Source organism: Phalacrocorax carbo, chromosome 14, assembly GCF_963921805.1.
Source record: "Phalacrocorax carbo chromosome 14, bPhaCar2.1, whole genome shotgun sequence".
Taxonomy (NCBI): Eukaryota; Metazoa; Chordata; class Aves; order Suliformes; family Phalacrocoracidae; genus Phalacrocorax; species Phalacrocorax carbo.
In genome coordinates, this window is record NC_087526.1 from 6,188,510 (window position 1) to 6,203,752 (window position 15,243).

Below are 15,243 nucleotides of genomic sequence, written 5' to 3' on the forward strand. Positions count from 1 at the left end.
CAGTACTTCCTCTGTGAAGAACATTCTCTGGATAGTTGTTCGCAGAACTATAATACTTAGATCTTCATTAAGAAATGGCTTTTGAAACTTTCTCAATGGGCTTGTAGTAGATAAGGCAGCTGATACTTAAGATTGAAAGTATAGTTGAAAGTCTAGTGATTATCTGGCTGTGTTACCCTAGTGGGGTTTTCTTGGGGGGCATTGCTTTGTTTTTTAAAGTAGTTAGGTAGAAATGCAGTCTAATAAAGCAGACTTTACACTAGTGAACTATCTTATTTTTCTGGAGCAGGGATTTAATTTTTGTTGTTTGTATGTAAGACACTTGTTTGAATTGGCATCAGTAAGCAAATAAATGCCATGTTGTTGGCCATAAATAATATATATACCTGAATCTAAATTCCCGTTGTGTGGTACAGCAACAGGGCAAAACAGTTGTGAATCGTTGTGAAACAGGAGATCTAGTGTGGATAAAAACAATGAACATTTGATAGGATTTGCAAGGTTTCAGGTACAATGTAAAGACTGTAATTCCAGTAACGTTTTTCATAACCATTCCCCTATAAGCCAGTTGACTATTCCTGTTACGAAGCTTTACTTCTACGTTTAGGTGAGTTTATCTCATTTGAAGCGCCCATTAAGTATGATGCTGTTCCTTATGTTGTGTGTGCTTGGTCAGATTTCTGCGTGAGGGCACATGTGCCAGAAGGCTTGTCTGTTTTTTCCAACTTCATCAGTCAAACTAATTATTTTGTATTGCCCTACAGTACTTGTCTTTTCCATCTCCTTGTACTGTGACAGGTTCCAGAAAAAGCGAATCTGTCGTTAGAAATGCCATTTTAAAATAAAAAAAAAAATACATGCCTATCTTCAGTCAATCCACAACAAAATATTTGTGAGACAGGTGTTTCAGGGTAGTCTTCATTTTAATGACCTGAATATATATATGACTATCATAGTTTCTAATTAAGTACTAAGACTGCTAAGGCGTGGCTATTGCTGTATAATTACACGCTTGTGACATCAAAATGTAGGAGACAGTTTAATGTGTGACATCACCCATTACACCTGCTGTTTACCAAGTAAGATCATATCGGTGGTACTTCCTTGTGCAGTTTTGCATGTTATTGTCATGGTCTTGATCCCTGAAAAAAACACAGCTCTTTGTTTCTGATCATGTGCCCTGCATGAATTGCTCTAATAAAGTAAAAGCACCCTCCTGGAGATGTTAATAAAAAGAAAAGTTGAAGTACTGCTTATGATAGATAATCTGTATTTTTAAAAAGTTAGTGACAGAGGCTCACAGAACTTCACTAGTTAATTTTAAAATATACTTTGTCAAAAGTGACTTCTTCACTCCGTTAGTGTGTTTACACGCTTTGCAATATTTTGGAATTTTTCTGTACCCACAGCTGGACTTTGGGATGGGCTGTAGCTGAGTGTGATGATAACTGTCAGCACAATAGACACATGGTTGCCCACGTTGTGATAGCTGGAATGAAAGGAATACAAAAATGATGTTAATGTATTCCTTAAAACTGTGGCAAGAATTGTATGCCAGCAAATATGCATGTTTTCAGGTTGCTTTTGGATTCTGACTCTTAAATTGGAAGCTGAAAACTAAAGTAGTCTTGTGGTTCTTGATGAAGAATTGGCCCTTGTGGCACTCAAAGGACTTAATGCTCTTTGAATTATTTTCAGCAAAAAAGTTCCTTTATTACACTGATCAGCAGCACTTTCTATTTTATTACTGTGACAGTTGTGAAGGGGGATTGTATTAGTGCATCATTTTAGGTGCATAAATGCATCATTTAGGGTGCTCTGTATTGATGCTGCAACTGATCCTTATTGTTGTTAACAAATGTTTTGTTTCTGTAGTCAGTCTGTGTAGCAGCATTTGACAAGAGGCTGTTGCTGTTGAGAGTGATGAAGTGCAAGAGTGTGTGTATGCATAAAATGTTTTTTAGAATTTTCTTACAGGCATATGCAAAAATAAATTGTGGTTGTTCTGAGAGTGTGGGGGGCAGTAATGTGACTTAAATAAAATCATTAGACTAAAAACTTAAATTGTTGGTTTAGTCCAACTTGTACTTAGGGCTGCTTGATTACGTTCCTGTAGGTTTAACTTTTTGTATGGTTAAAGCTGTTCTAAGCATGTTGTTGTTGGGGGTGCTGGCATTTAGTTACAACGGTGTTTCCAGTAGCTGTCTACCCAAGTGTATGGAATTGGGTCGTAGGAAATGAAATCACCTACTGCCAGTCATGCTTTGGGTCGCTTGGAGAACTCAGGGAGTGATTCATCTTGGTGTCCACAGGCTCTTGCAGTAACCTTTAGGGAAGTGTTATAAGGTTCGCACACATGGATGGACAAAGAAGTTATATATCCTAGATTTCTGTTGCTCTGGTAGTCTGGATGTTTGCCACTGGATTGTGAAATGGCCATTTTGTCTCTTTTTTTTTTTCCCTCTCTTTGTCTGTTAGTAGTATAAGTAGGCTAAGTTAAATTTTTAAGGTCTTTGAGGAAAACTACATAACTGAACAAAATTACAGTAATCACACTGCAGCTCTGAAGGAGAGACAATACAACTAATCTGATTAGGAGCTACTGAAGAACTTGTAAGATTCTAAATTGGTTTTATATTCAGCAGGATGAAAAATTAGTTGAGAATGCTTGATTCTAATGCAATACTTGGCTCTAAATACTCTTGGAAATTAGGTCACTTAATAAGGGGTTTTCACTCTGATATTCTTTAAAATAAAATAACCTGGTATAAGTGTACTTATGCTGTGAGAGTTACAAAATGTGAGTGGCACTCTGTGGCATAATAAGGTTCCTAAGAAAACTATTTCCTTATGGTTTTTATGCAGGCTTTGATTCTGACAATTCTTCAGGAGACTTTTCAGAAGCAAATCATAAAGTTGCAGAAATGCTTGATCTAGATCCACACCAAAGGTCTGGAAAGCATAACGGAGAGACAGAGATTCAAGAAAATGGGATTAAGAGACACAGGTAAACAGACAGTACTACATAGTAAATGAGAAGCGAGTATGTGCGGGCTCATTATCTTTTGGGGCATTACTGTTCTCATTGGAAGAGGTTAATTCTCTGGAACCTGAAAAAACATTTCACTTGTCTGCTTCCTATGTCAACTCTAGGTTAATGCTTTGCTTCCTTTATAAATTACTTCAATATCTACAAATGAAAATGTAATGTTGTTTAAGGGGCTAACAATGACAGTTGTTTTTTTTCCAATTACAGGACATCATTACCTGCCCCAATGTTTTCTAGAAGTGATTTTAGTGTTTGGAGCATATTAAAAAAATGCATTGGACTGGTAAGTTAGCTTGGGTGAAATATGCTGATGTTAGGTCTCCTGACTTAAACTGGTTAATTTTACTGCTTAAACCTTAAGACATAGTATACTATCTGGTGCATTTTGCATTTTTTTCTGTAGGGAACATCATCTTAAACTACAACTATCTAAACCTCAACATCCATTTACTAACAATACTGTTTCCTTACTTGCTTTAGCTTTGGAGCATGTGGATTGGCATTTCTAATGCTGTCCTATAAGAACTAGACTAAAACCAACAAAAATATAGTCAAAGATTGTTTGATTAATGCAATGCTCTCTGCTTTTTTTATTCTTTACTTAGCAAAATGTGATTTAGGGCTTTATTTTGGTGCATTTGTGTGGGTTTTTTCCTCTCCATAGTTTAAGCAGTTTGTACCAGAAAAATTGTTTTCATCTGATTGAAGGGATATAAAAGTTTTGGGATCTGTTAGAGCTTCTTAGAGAGCCCAGTGTGGTGTGATGTAATTGTGTCACAAGTTCTTGGACTCAGACACAGATCTTTACATTGGTCTGTGGTGTTAAAGGACTCCCGATGCTTGCATCGTTATTGGCCATCACTGCTGTTTTCTGTTAATCCTTTAGAATTCAGTTACATGTTTGATCGCGTCATTCATATTGGGAATGAAAATGATGTTCTACACTGGAAGGCATTGCTGTCATAGCCGCTTTTCAGAAGCGTTAAGCAATTACGTTCATATCTAGTCTAGGTCTGCCAGTACAGTCCTTTGTGAATGCAACAGAGAAGTCAGTGAGCCCTTCTACTAGCTTAATTTATGTCATCTAAGAGAGACAGCTGTACTGTCAAAACTCCTTTTGTTAGGATGAGTGACCTATCTACTAGAATGCTTTGCTGGGACCGAATCAATTAGTCAAGTTAGGGATCAGTTAGGGGTAATGTTTGGTTTTTTTTTTTAACTTATTGCCTGTGATAATGTGAGGAAAATGCTGCATTAACGTAACTGGTGGCTTTCTCCTTTCCACTAAGTTTTAAGCACTTAAATGATGCTTCAGTCCTCAGTCATGAGTGCAACTTCTTAATTAAACAGCCACACTTACTTGGATGTAGTAAAAATCTTGGGGAATTGGAAATCTCTGTGTGAACTTCATGTCTGTCTTGTATCCACATGCAAAATGAGAAACATTCTGATGCAAATAACAGGTTGCTTAAAGCCACTAAAATTCGTTAGAGCAATCCAAATCCTATTCTTTATGCAACTGTTCCTTTTAAAAAAATAATTTGTGGTTACTCCAGTAAAATAGTCAGATTTTATGCAGATAAGTATGTGAGGATTTCAAAGGAATGCGTGGTACTTAAATATCAGTAATGAGCTGGCTGGCACATTATTGCTGCTATCTATGGAAATTTTAACCTCCTCTTTTTCATACAGACCACAGAATAGAAGGCAATGGTTTTCTTGAATTTACTAGGTTAGCTAGATCAGTTTTTGAAGTTGTTTATTCTTTCAGATTGCTAGTATGGGTCTGCAGCGCTTCCAGCCCCTTTCAGTTGTAGCACTTAAAGGTCTGCTATAGGCTTGCCAAATGCCTTTTGGATAATGCTACAAAATAAACTAACCCACAACTTATTTCAAAATTCTTGTTGTTGTCAGTTGTTAACTTAGTGTTGTGTCTAAGAAATAAACTTATCCTTTTGTTACGTAGGAGCTGTCTAAGATTACGATGCCTATTGTCTTTAATGAGCCATTGAGTTTCCTTCAACGAATAACAGAATACATGGAACATATATACCTCATTAATAAGGCTTGTAGTCATGCAGACCCCCTGGAAAGAATGCAGGTAAGTAGCAGCTACCACCTTCTGGTTAGCTCAGAAGAAATTTCTCTCCCAAAATATTTCATTTCAAGACCATTTCTCACTTGAGCATATTTATTCCTCTGGGGCTATCACAAGAATGCCCATATTTGTCTGTCTAGACAAACTTCTTGTTTCATAGTGGCTGTATCAGATATTTGTGACACTTTTACACTTGATGCTGTACACAGAGCTTGAGCCAAAAGTCTAGTGCAGGAGAGTGACACAACTGACGATGCCCAAGGACCTCAACCCTTTTCAGGACTGCTTTAGTTGTGACTCTTTTTATGGTTTTATGTGTTGCGAAGATGAAATCTTGGCTTTAAGTCGTCCTAAATTGATAGGTTGAGTGGCTCCATGATTTTTAAGTTAGTAGATGAAAAATTGTTGTGACAGAGACAAGCTTTACCACGGTTTTCTTCTCCAAAACTGGTCACTGTTGAGAGTAGAATATAGTACCTGGCTGGTCTCACAAGGAGGAACTGAATATAGTGAAACCAGGCCTGTGTACATTAGGTTATACTGGTATTGCTCATAGCTCTGCTTTTACTTAAGTGAAACTGGAATGTATATTGTGTATTCTGTGTTTCTGTAGAGCATACCCCTACTTATCAGCCTGCAGGAGCTTCTAAGTGTCATTTGTACCTGCTGGTTTGATTCAAGAAATCTCACCTGTGTTAAAAATAATGCTTGCCTGACACTAGGGAAAGCAAGACTGTTCCCAATGAGCTGAGTGTGGGGGACAGTCAAAATAGGGGAAAAGTACATTTAAAAAAAAAAACAAGCTGTCCTCTTACAGGTATGTGGAGAAGCATGGGGCAGAATGTAACCTGACAAAATTATTATAGAAAACAATTCCTTTTGGAAATGAGATTCTTATTAATGCTTATTTTCCCACTTCTCTATCACTTATCCTATGGCTTACAAATGTTTTGGCCTTAAGCAATATATAGCGCTTTCTTTTTGGAAGAATAATGAAATACATTGTATTTGTTACCTATTACAGTATTAAACTTACAATTTTAATGTACTGTTCTCATAACATGTTCTTAATTTGCTTATAGGCTGTAGCTGCTTTTGCAGTTTCTGCTGTAGCTTCTCAGTGGGAGAGAACTGGCAAACCATTTAACCCGCTGTTAGGAGAAACCTATGAATTAACCAGGTAATAATTACTTTAAAGTGGGAGCTGGGGCTATTTGTGTTCTTGAGTTAGCAGGCTCTCATACTAGTTTGGTTGTTTATTCAGTGAAATAAATAAAAATCTACTAAAATATATTTCTGAGTATAGCTGAAATTATTTGCCCCAAACTATCTCAAAATCTTTTGAGAAGTTGTTCTGAAGCGAATAATTTTATTTCTAGGTTTAGGCAGAGTATTCTTTGAATTATTCAGAAAAAAAAACGTGTCCTTGTTCTTCCACCAAAGAGATTTCCTGACCGGACACTATTAATTAAATTTAAATAGTGTTTTGCTCATCATGTCAGATAGAGGAGTTAGTCTGAAGGACTTCCAGCTTGCTTAAATAAATGTGTGATATGTCTGCAGTGGAGAACAGAAATTTCAGTCAGACCTCCTGCTGCTGCCCAAGGAGTTTCAGTATTTTCATGAGTTCTTTCAGGGAAACTACTTCAAATGCCTTTCTGGGTAGAAGGTCATTGAGGTGTCTGAATGTGGGTTGGTTTTGGGTAGAAAGAGCAAATGTTCAGAGTACAAATTCTTTTATTTCATTAATTGTAAATGTGTCATGGGACTAGAAAAGGAAAGTCTCACCTTCAGTTTAATATAAGCCCTTCAAAATTTTTTGAAGTATCAAGCAACTCTTTTCTCTTGTAACGTTAAAAAATATTTACTGTTTAATGCTCTCTTTTTGTTGTTGCTAGGGAGGATTTAGGATTTAGGTTTATATCTGAGCAAGTCAGCCACCACCCACCTATTAGTGCATTTTATTCTGAAGGCCTCAATAAGGACTTTATTTTTCATGGATCAATCTATCCCAAACTAAAATTCTGGGGAAAGAGTATAGAAGCGGAGCCTCGGGGAACAATTACTTTGGAGCTTCTGAAGTGAGTATGAGAAGTAAATACCTTTTTCATGTTGATCTCCTTAACATTTACTTGAATAAAAAGCGGTGATAATCATCCTATTGGCTCTTCATAGGTGTGATTATCTAAAAACCTCTTGCTGAAGAGTTTGTAAGAGTTTATTTACAAGTTAATTTTCACTGCTTAATTTCAGAGCTCTGTTTTTTTAAGTTATGCCACGCTTGCATAGCTGTAGCAATTTGACCCAGGTTTTCTACTATGAAAATTAGCATTTCTTAAAAATCGAATGCTACTGAAAGCTAGCTCTGTGAAGGCATGTAAAATTTAAATAGATGAAATTCTATTACAAGGCTATTCAAGCTTCTCTCGCTTTTAAATATTGTTGTTTTGATTGTTTGTATGCATATGGTTGTGTGGAAAGGACTGCATCTTCAGAATAGCTGTTCTGTGTGATAAGGGAATGAGACACTTGTCAGGATTGCCTTGTCACCTGTTTAACACTTCCTGTGTATGAACACCTTCCTATTAAAATCCAGATTACTCCCAGGCTTGTCTCTAATTGCGTATGTCTCATAAATTATGTGACTACCCATAAGTTGGTTTGTGCCCTGGTGGCACAGACTCCTGAGCTTTCCCAAGTAGGACACAAGGATGCACGAGGTAGTAGTTGCAGGAAAAAGTATTCTGCAATTGAACACTTAAAGGTGCTTCTATAAAAGCTTTCCTCAGGCCTAATTCTGATGTTGTTTTGAAAGGTTGTCTTATGAAATGTCTAGCCATTTGGTTTCAATAAAGAGTGAACTTGCCTCCCATATCAAGCATTGACTTTTTCGGTAGTTTCTTTTGAAAGTATAGTTTAATTTCTGAGCTGCTGGCATCTAATCTTCCAAAGCTTATAAAAGTATGAAATGGTCTTGGATATAAATGATGATGGAAATAGAGGAAAATTCATCTGAATGTAGAAGGAACTATGAATGTTAGTGTAGAACGCAGACCTGACAAAAATCAAGTTCATTGCTTGAGAGAGTGCCTTTATTTAGAAGACTAGTAACGTTCTTGCTCTGCCTAATCAAATTACAGGGCACAGACTGAAACTGGACCGTAAACGATTACAGCATTTGTTTTAAATAATTGCTTCAAGTTAGTAGCAGAAGTTGAAATCAAATTTTGAGCCTCCTGTGTTGTGTTTCTTACCATTCTGTTGGTTTGAGTAGTCTGAGAACTGCTCAGGGCCTGAGTGAGCAAGTTCAGGAAGCAACATTGCAAGTCAATGTTAAGTACTGCATTTCTGTTAACCGTGACTATGTTTTCAAAATGTACATTAGAAAACACACTTCTTCCTCACTTCTCCAGCCAAATAAGTGTTTCAATTTATCAGCACTGGCCGTGAGTGTCTTGTGTTTTGTTTTATGCTATACAGCTTTTGGTGTCAAGTAGTTCATGAATAAAAGTGTGTGCTATGGCTGGCGGGATGAATTGAGGGGATTCTGGTATTTTTTCCCAACTTGAAGAGTAGTCATTGTTCTAAAGTATGCTTGAAGACAATTTGCTGTGGAAAACAGTCAGACTTAAATGATCTGTTTTTCCTCTGTACTGGAAAATGACAGACTGGTTAGAAACACTAAATAAGAGAAGTAGAAGTACAAAGCATTTGTTACAAAGAGGACACTGCTTGTTTCTGTATTTTTTTTTGTATTAAAATAGAGTTTGCAGGCTTTCCTAAAATGGATTGATTGCCTACCAGATAACTTCAGCATTTCTTATACTGGCATGGAAAGATGAATGAGAATAGATGGCTTTGACTCTGCTGAGCTAGGTGTGATAGGAACCCTGTTGTTTAACATTTTGTCCACTTCTAGAATAATGTCTTTCAAGGATTTAGAATCTGTTAACTCATCTTTGTAAAGCTTTTTGCAAAACATTAAGACTGAAATGAAACTAAGTGAAAAACTCTTCACTTCTAGGGCTTTTTCTTCTTCTCAGTAAATCCTTGAGAAAAGGATGGAATTGAGTAATAAATTGCATTTTTAAATATCATTTTTATGAACTTTAATATAGCGCTAGTGTGTCTCACTGGTGTTAAATAACAAACCAAGAAAACCCCAAAACCACACACGTACCCCCAAAGTTGCTCTCAGTGACACTTAAGCAGACCTCGTATACCGATGTGGAAACTTGCAGCATGTTTGCGGAAACCACTTCTGCAGTTTGCTGACTCGTGTCACTCTCTTCACGTTCAAGAGCCTTTAACACTCAATGTTTGTAAAATGAAAAATTGTGTAAGTGGGTTCGTCTGACCAGCCCTCGAGGATGGGTGTCTTCATGTCAAACCTCTGTCAGAACTGGTAGTGACTAACCTCTCTGCTAGAAGACTCAAATATTTATGTTCTGTTCTTTTTTTATCACAAAAGGGTACTCTCTAGATTATGATGGAGGTTTACAAGAAAGAGCTTCAGGAAGAAGCATGTGGTGCTGCTGCAGTAGTTGAATAGACAATGGTATTAGGCATTAGTTTGTCTGTCCAGTTCTCCTGCAAGTATTATGTTTTACCACGTGCAACTTTAAAAGTGCAAATGAAAAACATGAATTCCTGGACTGCTGTTGATGGTAGGCTGGAATTTGTAATTAAAAGCACAGCAACTGTAAAACTTAGTATTTCAACTCTGTGAGAAGGAAGAAAAATAATGGGGATATCACTTTATTAACTTGCATAAGTGTTTAGATACAACACACTGTTGGCTTATGAAGAAAGGTCTGTTTCTCTTCTGTTTTGAAGTTAACTGCTGGCTGTTCACAGGAGCGCTAAATATTCTGCCCAGCCATGAACAGAATTGAAAACAGGTTTACATTCCACCTCAAGCTAAAGAAAATGATTTATTTCTCTGTTTTCTTTGCAGACATAATGAAGCTTACACATGGACAAATCCAACCTGTTGTGTACATAATGTAATTATTGGTAAACTGTGGTTAGAACAATATGGATTGGTAGAAATTGTAAATCACAGGTAATGCTAATTATGAAATTGAGGGTTGGCTTATAGGGACTGGTGCATGGTCACTTTTGTTACAAAGCAGAGTGTTTTGGTTTTTTGGCAGATTACACAGGAAGCTTTGTTTCATAGGTCCAAAGTCTTGTCGTCTTTTTTTTCTCTCTTTTTTTTTTCCTTCTGACTAATGGAAACTATTTGTTGGACTGGGTTTAGTATCGTAATGATATTAATGAAAAGGCACAGGGCTAGATGGCTTATGGGATACACAGATTTTACGTTTGTGAGTTAGTCATTCAAATTCAGCCCTATTGACAGAGAACAGAAATGAAATTTAATTCCAGAACCATTAAATGGAATAATTGTTGGAGGCTTGCAGTGGACCTCCATCATGTTGATTGTGATTTGGTCCTCTCTTTAGTTTTGAAAATAGATAATGTCTTAAATTTAAGGGTACAGCACAAGAAAATGACTGCGGAGTAGGATAATGTGAACTTAGAGCATGTCAATTGTTCTGCCAACTGCCTATGTAAAAGCTTTTTACCTTATGTAAAATGAATTACCTCCTGTAATAATGAGGAGAGAATTCTGTGAAAACTCTACTACTTCTGCACATGTTTTTCTATGAGTAAATGGGACCTTTAATCCAGCAGGGCTGCTGTTTTGATACTTCTCATAGCATCAAATCTATAATCCTGTCTCTTATATTGGCACAAAAGACCCAGGATGGTCTCTGCATGCTTTGTGCTTAACATAGAACTTGGCCTGGTACTTCACCAGGAAATATTAGTTACATATATGTATATCTCAATGCAAGGAAGATGCTGAAATATAATGCTCTTTTATGTTTGTAAAATGCTTAGTTCAGAATTTTTGATATTAAATTTAGAGGTAACTTTTGAATTCCCTTAACCAGGTTTTCCTGCATAGGTGATTTGTGAAAGTTATTTTACATTACAGGTAGCTGTAAATAGGTATTAGTCTGAAATGCAGTGTGTTAATAATGTGGGTTAAGTAGTATGCATTCTGTTTTATTCCTAGTAGTTTTGATAAACTTTAGGTATACATGAAACTCAGAAGTATGGTCATATTTTCAGTTGGCTTTCACAGGCTGATGTCTTCACGTGCACATTGATCTCTCTTTTTTTTTTTTTTTTTTTTTTTTTGGTCCTTTGTGGAGTTTTGAAAATTGTGTGCCTTTTTTAATGTCCTGGTCAGATAATAAACCATAGTTAAAGAAAAATAATGATATGAATAACTACCTCCCAGCTAACTGTAACTATATGACAAAAGTTGTAGAAGGTAAAGAAGTAAACGTACTAATGTATTTAGAGGCTTGCTTCTTTAAGCATGTACTTATTTTTTCTACAGTACTGGAGATAAATGTGTCCTTAATTTTAAACCGTGTGGACTGTTTGGGAAGGAGCTTCACAGAGTAGAGGGATACATTCAGGATAAAAAGTAAGTGATAAAAGCCTCTTGGCCTCTCCGTTTCTGAGCGCCGTGGCATTTCTGTAGTGCTGGCATAGCAATCACAACTGATGTGACTGCAAAGTTGCTTGCAATGCAGATTTTGTAACCCATTTCTGTTCTCTGTGTCAGTATTTTAAACCCTTGATTCTCCAGTCCAGTCTTTGGAAATAAAGGTATCCAGGGAAAATACAGGGTAGTCTGTTTCACTGTTGTACAGTCACAACTCCAGTCTTCAGTTTAAATTAATGAGAATATGATGATTAGAGATTTTTAATCAAACCCAAACCTGTTTCGTGATTCTGAGTCTCTGTATTGTGAACCCTTGGCTTTATTGCACCCACGCTCATTTTAATGGGGCAAAAACATGCAACTGAGTCATGAGGATGTGTTCTGCAGGACTGAATGCCAGGAAGACTGGAATAAGATGAAACCTTTTCTTTGCATTATCAAATATCTGAATTCTAAGAAATCTGCAAAGAAGCATAAAATACAACAAAGTAGGAAGCTGGGTGTTTAATATAGATCAGAATATGCATGACTTAGCTTTTGCTTCTTATAAAGCCTTCTATGCCAAGTCTCCTCCTTTGCTTTCCCTGCAGCAGAAAGAAGCTGTGCGTGATCTATGGCAAGTGGACAGAATGCTTATGGTGCACTGATCCCACTACGTATGAGACTTACAAAAAGAATGAAAAGAGAGGTGGTGAGCAGAAGAAACTGAAGCCGGTAAGGTTAAGGATTCTTTAGGGAGAAAAGATACTGAAATATGAGAAATTAAAGGAAAGCATCTTCTTTATGGAAATGGTCAGGTGGTGGTGAATGGAGAGTTAAAACAGGGGTAGGGGGGAGATGTGGGCAATGTTAGTCCTATGAGAAGGCATTGCACTTGGAACTTCAGTATGAGCTCCTGGTATGGAGCAGTGTTCACTAGGGATTTGTCAAAGAAGTCATCAACTATCAAGCCTCAAGCTGATGTTGTCCAGTCCTTGAATGAGAAAGTGGCTATACTGCCGACTCCAGATGTAGAAATACTAGGATTTGGGCATTTTAAAAAAGACATGTTTTTTAAGTCAGTTACACTTCTTGGTGATAGAGCCTTTCAGACTTTATGATGTAGATAACCTTGACAATAAAGGGCACTGGAAGCATGCAGGGTTTTTTTCATCACATGTAAGCGGTGTCAGGTTAAGGTACTGCCAAAGCCTTGGTGTTACATGGAAAATGCAAAATGTGTGGTGCAGCAGAGGGCTGTTGGGCTTCCTGATACCAACAGGGTCTTGCACATCCTAGTTGCTAATTGCAAATGCAAATGGAAGTTAAACAGAAGCTAATCACTCTTAACACTGAGGCTCAAACTTTTATTAAGAAGTATTCACATCAGAAGAATCTAGAACAGCAACAGGCCTTGCTTTTGGCTCTGGATTCCATCATGTTACAGGCTTATATTTTGACTTTTTAAAAAATAATAAGTTTCTGTTCATCTTACGAAAATCAACTCCTTCCTTCCTTCCTTCCTTCCTTCCTGTTGAATCTATATTTAGATGGGGAACTGTCTAACAGTAAACCAGATGCTGACACAGAAAGTAGCCTGAAAGAGCCTTTTTAAATAATGAATACTCAAACCAAATGATTGAGATTAGACTCTTAACCATATGGAGCTGTTTTAAAACAGGCCCTGTTTAACTTAATAGAGTATTTTTGAATAAAATAAATGAGCCATGTCAGAGGGGCAGAAGGAAAATAGGAAGGGGTGGGAGTGAGGGGAGAGAGGAAAACTGTGATATTGTCACTCTGGGATGTTTTTGCCTCAAACTTCCCTTCTGGTGGTTGTGGTTTAAAATGGTTTCTCATGGTGAAATCCTCTGAAATTCCACAGCATAGCTGTCTGTGTCGTACAATAGTGTCTCTGAGCCTGAGAGCAGACGCTTGAGGAGTATTGCGTTTGATTTTGTGTACGCCTTATAGCAGTGCATCTTTTTTAGTCGCACATCCAAATCTTTTGCAAATGATGAAGCAATATCCAAAAGCAGGCATGCCCTATTTATCTCTCTTAGGCCATCCTGGGAACTGGCTTAAATTAAAGCCTCGGCTCATTTCAACCTGACGGAGTAATAGTCATGTTAGGTGAAGTTAAGCTATGGCATGGGATAGAAGGGAAGCTTCAGAAAAGACTTCTGAAAGACATTGATTTACTATTATAAATTTTTTTTAAACAGACATTCAAGTTGTGCGTAGGTGGTGGGAGACTATTCAGAGACATCAGGAGCAAGACATTCCTATAAAAATGAGAGGAACAGTATACAGAGTGAGAAAAAGCGAACACGAGGAGTGAAGCAGAAGTACAGGGGATGGTTTAATATCTCAAATTTGAACAGATTCTTCGACAGTCGCTGTAGAACTCTAGATGAAACTGTCCAATTCCCATTTGCTCCCCTGCCGAATGTTATCTCTGTTTCAGAGTGAAGATGTTATTAAATCTGAAAATGATGAGGCTGATGATATGCCAGAGGTTCAGGACACGGTACAGTTCATACCAGGCAGTAAATTGCTTTGGAGAATAAACTGTAGGCCACCAAACTCATCACAGGTAACTGTTTCAATCAGTCTGTGTATTGCTATCGCTAGAGACTTGTTCAAGGGAAACCTTGTTGAAGCATCTGCCGTTAGCATGCATATTGACAGGCTCTGGCAGTTCTTGCTGCTGCAGTAAAATTACACTACAGCAAGCTCTCTGCTTTGTTCCTGTGCTGAAACCCATCGCTCCTGTGCCGAAGTTGGTAGAAAGAATGTGTGCTGTGACTGCAGCTGCTTCAGTGTCAGCCTGGTGTCTTAGGTTAACCTGTCTGCGAGATCTTTGCACTTAGAGCAGCTGCAATATGGATACATGTTCCCTTCTGCTGATCCTGCTGCTAGAAGACCAGCTTCCAAAAAAATGCAGTAACTGGACAGCTGGGTATTAACTTCAGTAGTTTCAACAAGACGTCTTGGTCTTTTAGCTGTGGGTGTTTGGGGTTTTTCTTTTTTTCTTCATAAAAATCATTATGTTAAATGTGAGATGTGGAGGAAGATCTGTTGTGATCCTCTGAAGCAAAGACTGCTTAAAAAATGAAAGCTGTGATTTCCACCCTGTTCTGCCCTTCCTTGACCCACCCCTCCAACAAAAACCCTAGTTTTGTACGAACCTGACCTTGCTTTCAGGGTTGCCAGTGGGAGAAGGTTTGACTCAGAAATTTCTCTTGGAAGTTCTGTTGTATTCATTTGGTATAGGGAACCCAGCGCCACTTTGCTAAAATAACTTCTATGTTACCTTTAATTTGCTTTTAAGATGTACAATTTCACCAGTTTTGCTGTGAGTCTTAACGAGCTAGAAAAGGGCATGGAAGCGATATTAGCTCCCACTGACTGTCGGCTACGTCCAGATATCAGAAATATGGAAAACGGAAACATGGGTATGTGTTTGCTGGAGGAAGTATTTTCACATTTGTAAGTTTTGAGGGGTGACTGAAGGGAGGTTGGTTGTTACAGGAACGCTGTTTCCAGTCTCTCATTCCCAGAGCAGCCTTAACTCTTTATCATCCT

General features: G+C 37.6%; 1 protein-coding gene across 6 annotated transcripts in view; it reads left to right on the top strand.

The window, feature by feature from the left end:
• Positions 1-15,243, top strand: part of OSBPL2 (oxysterol binding protein like 2) — a 38,918-nt gene that overhangs the window by 19,019 nt on the left and 4,656 nt on the right. For all 6 annotated transcript variants that reach the window (XM_064465361.1, XM_064465364.1, XM_064465359.1 and 3 more), the window contains 10 exons: positions 2,866-3,007; positions 3,257-3,332; positions 5,016-5,150; positions 6,230-6,327; positions 7,046-7,228; positions 10,105-10,212; positions 11,566-11,655; positions 12,267-12,390; positions 14,123-14,251; positions 14,990-15,113. In XM_064465361.1, coding sequence (XP_064321431.1) covers positions 2,866-3,007; positions 3,257-3,332; positions 5,016-5,150; positions 6,230-6,327; positions 7,046-7,228; positions 10,105-10,212; positions 11,566-11,655; positions 12,267-12,390; positions 14,123-14,251; positions 14,990-15,113 — 1,209 coding nt within the window. The remainder of the gene's footprint in view (positions 1-2,865; positions 3,008-3,256; positions 3,333-5,015; positions 5,151-6,229; positions 6,328-7,045; positions 7,229-10,104; positions 10,213-11,565; positions 11,656-12,266; positions 12,391-14,122; positions 14,252-14,989; positions 15,114-15,243) is intronic.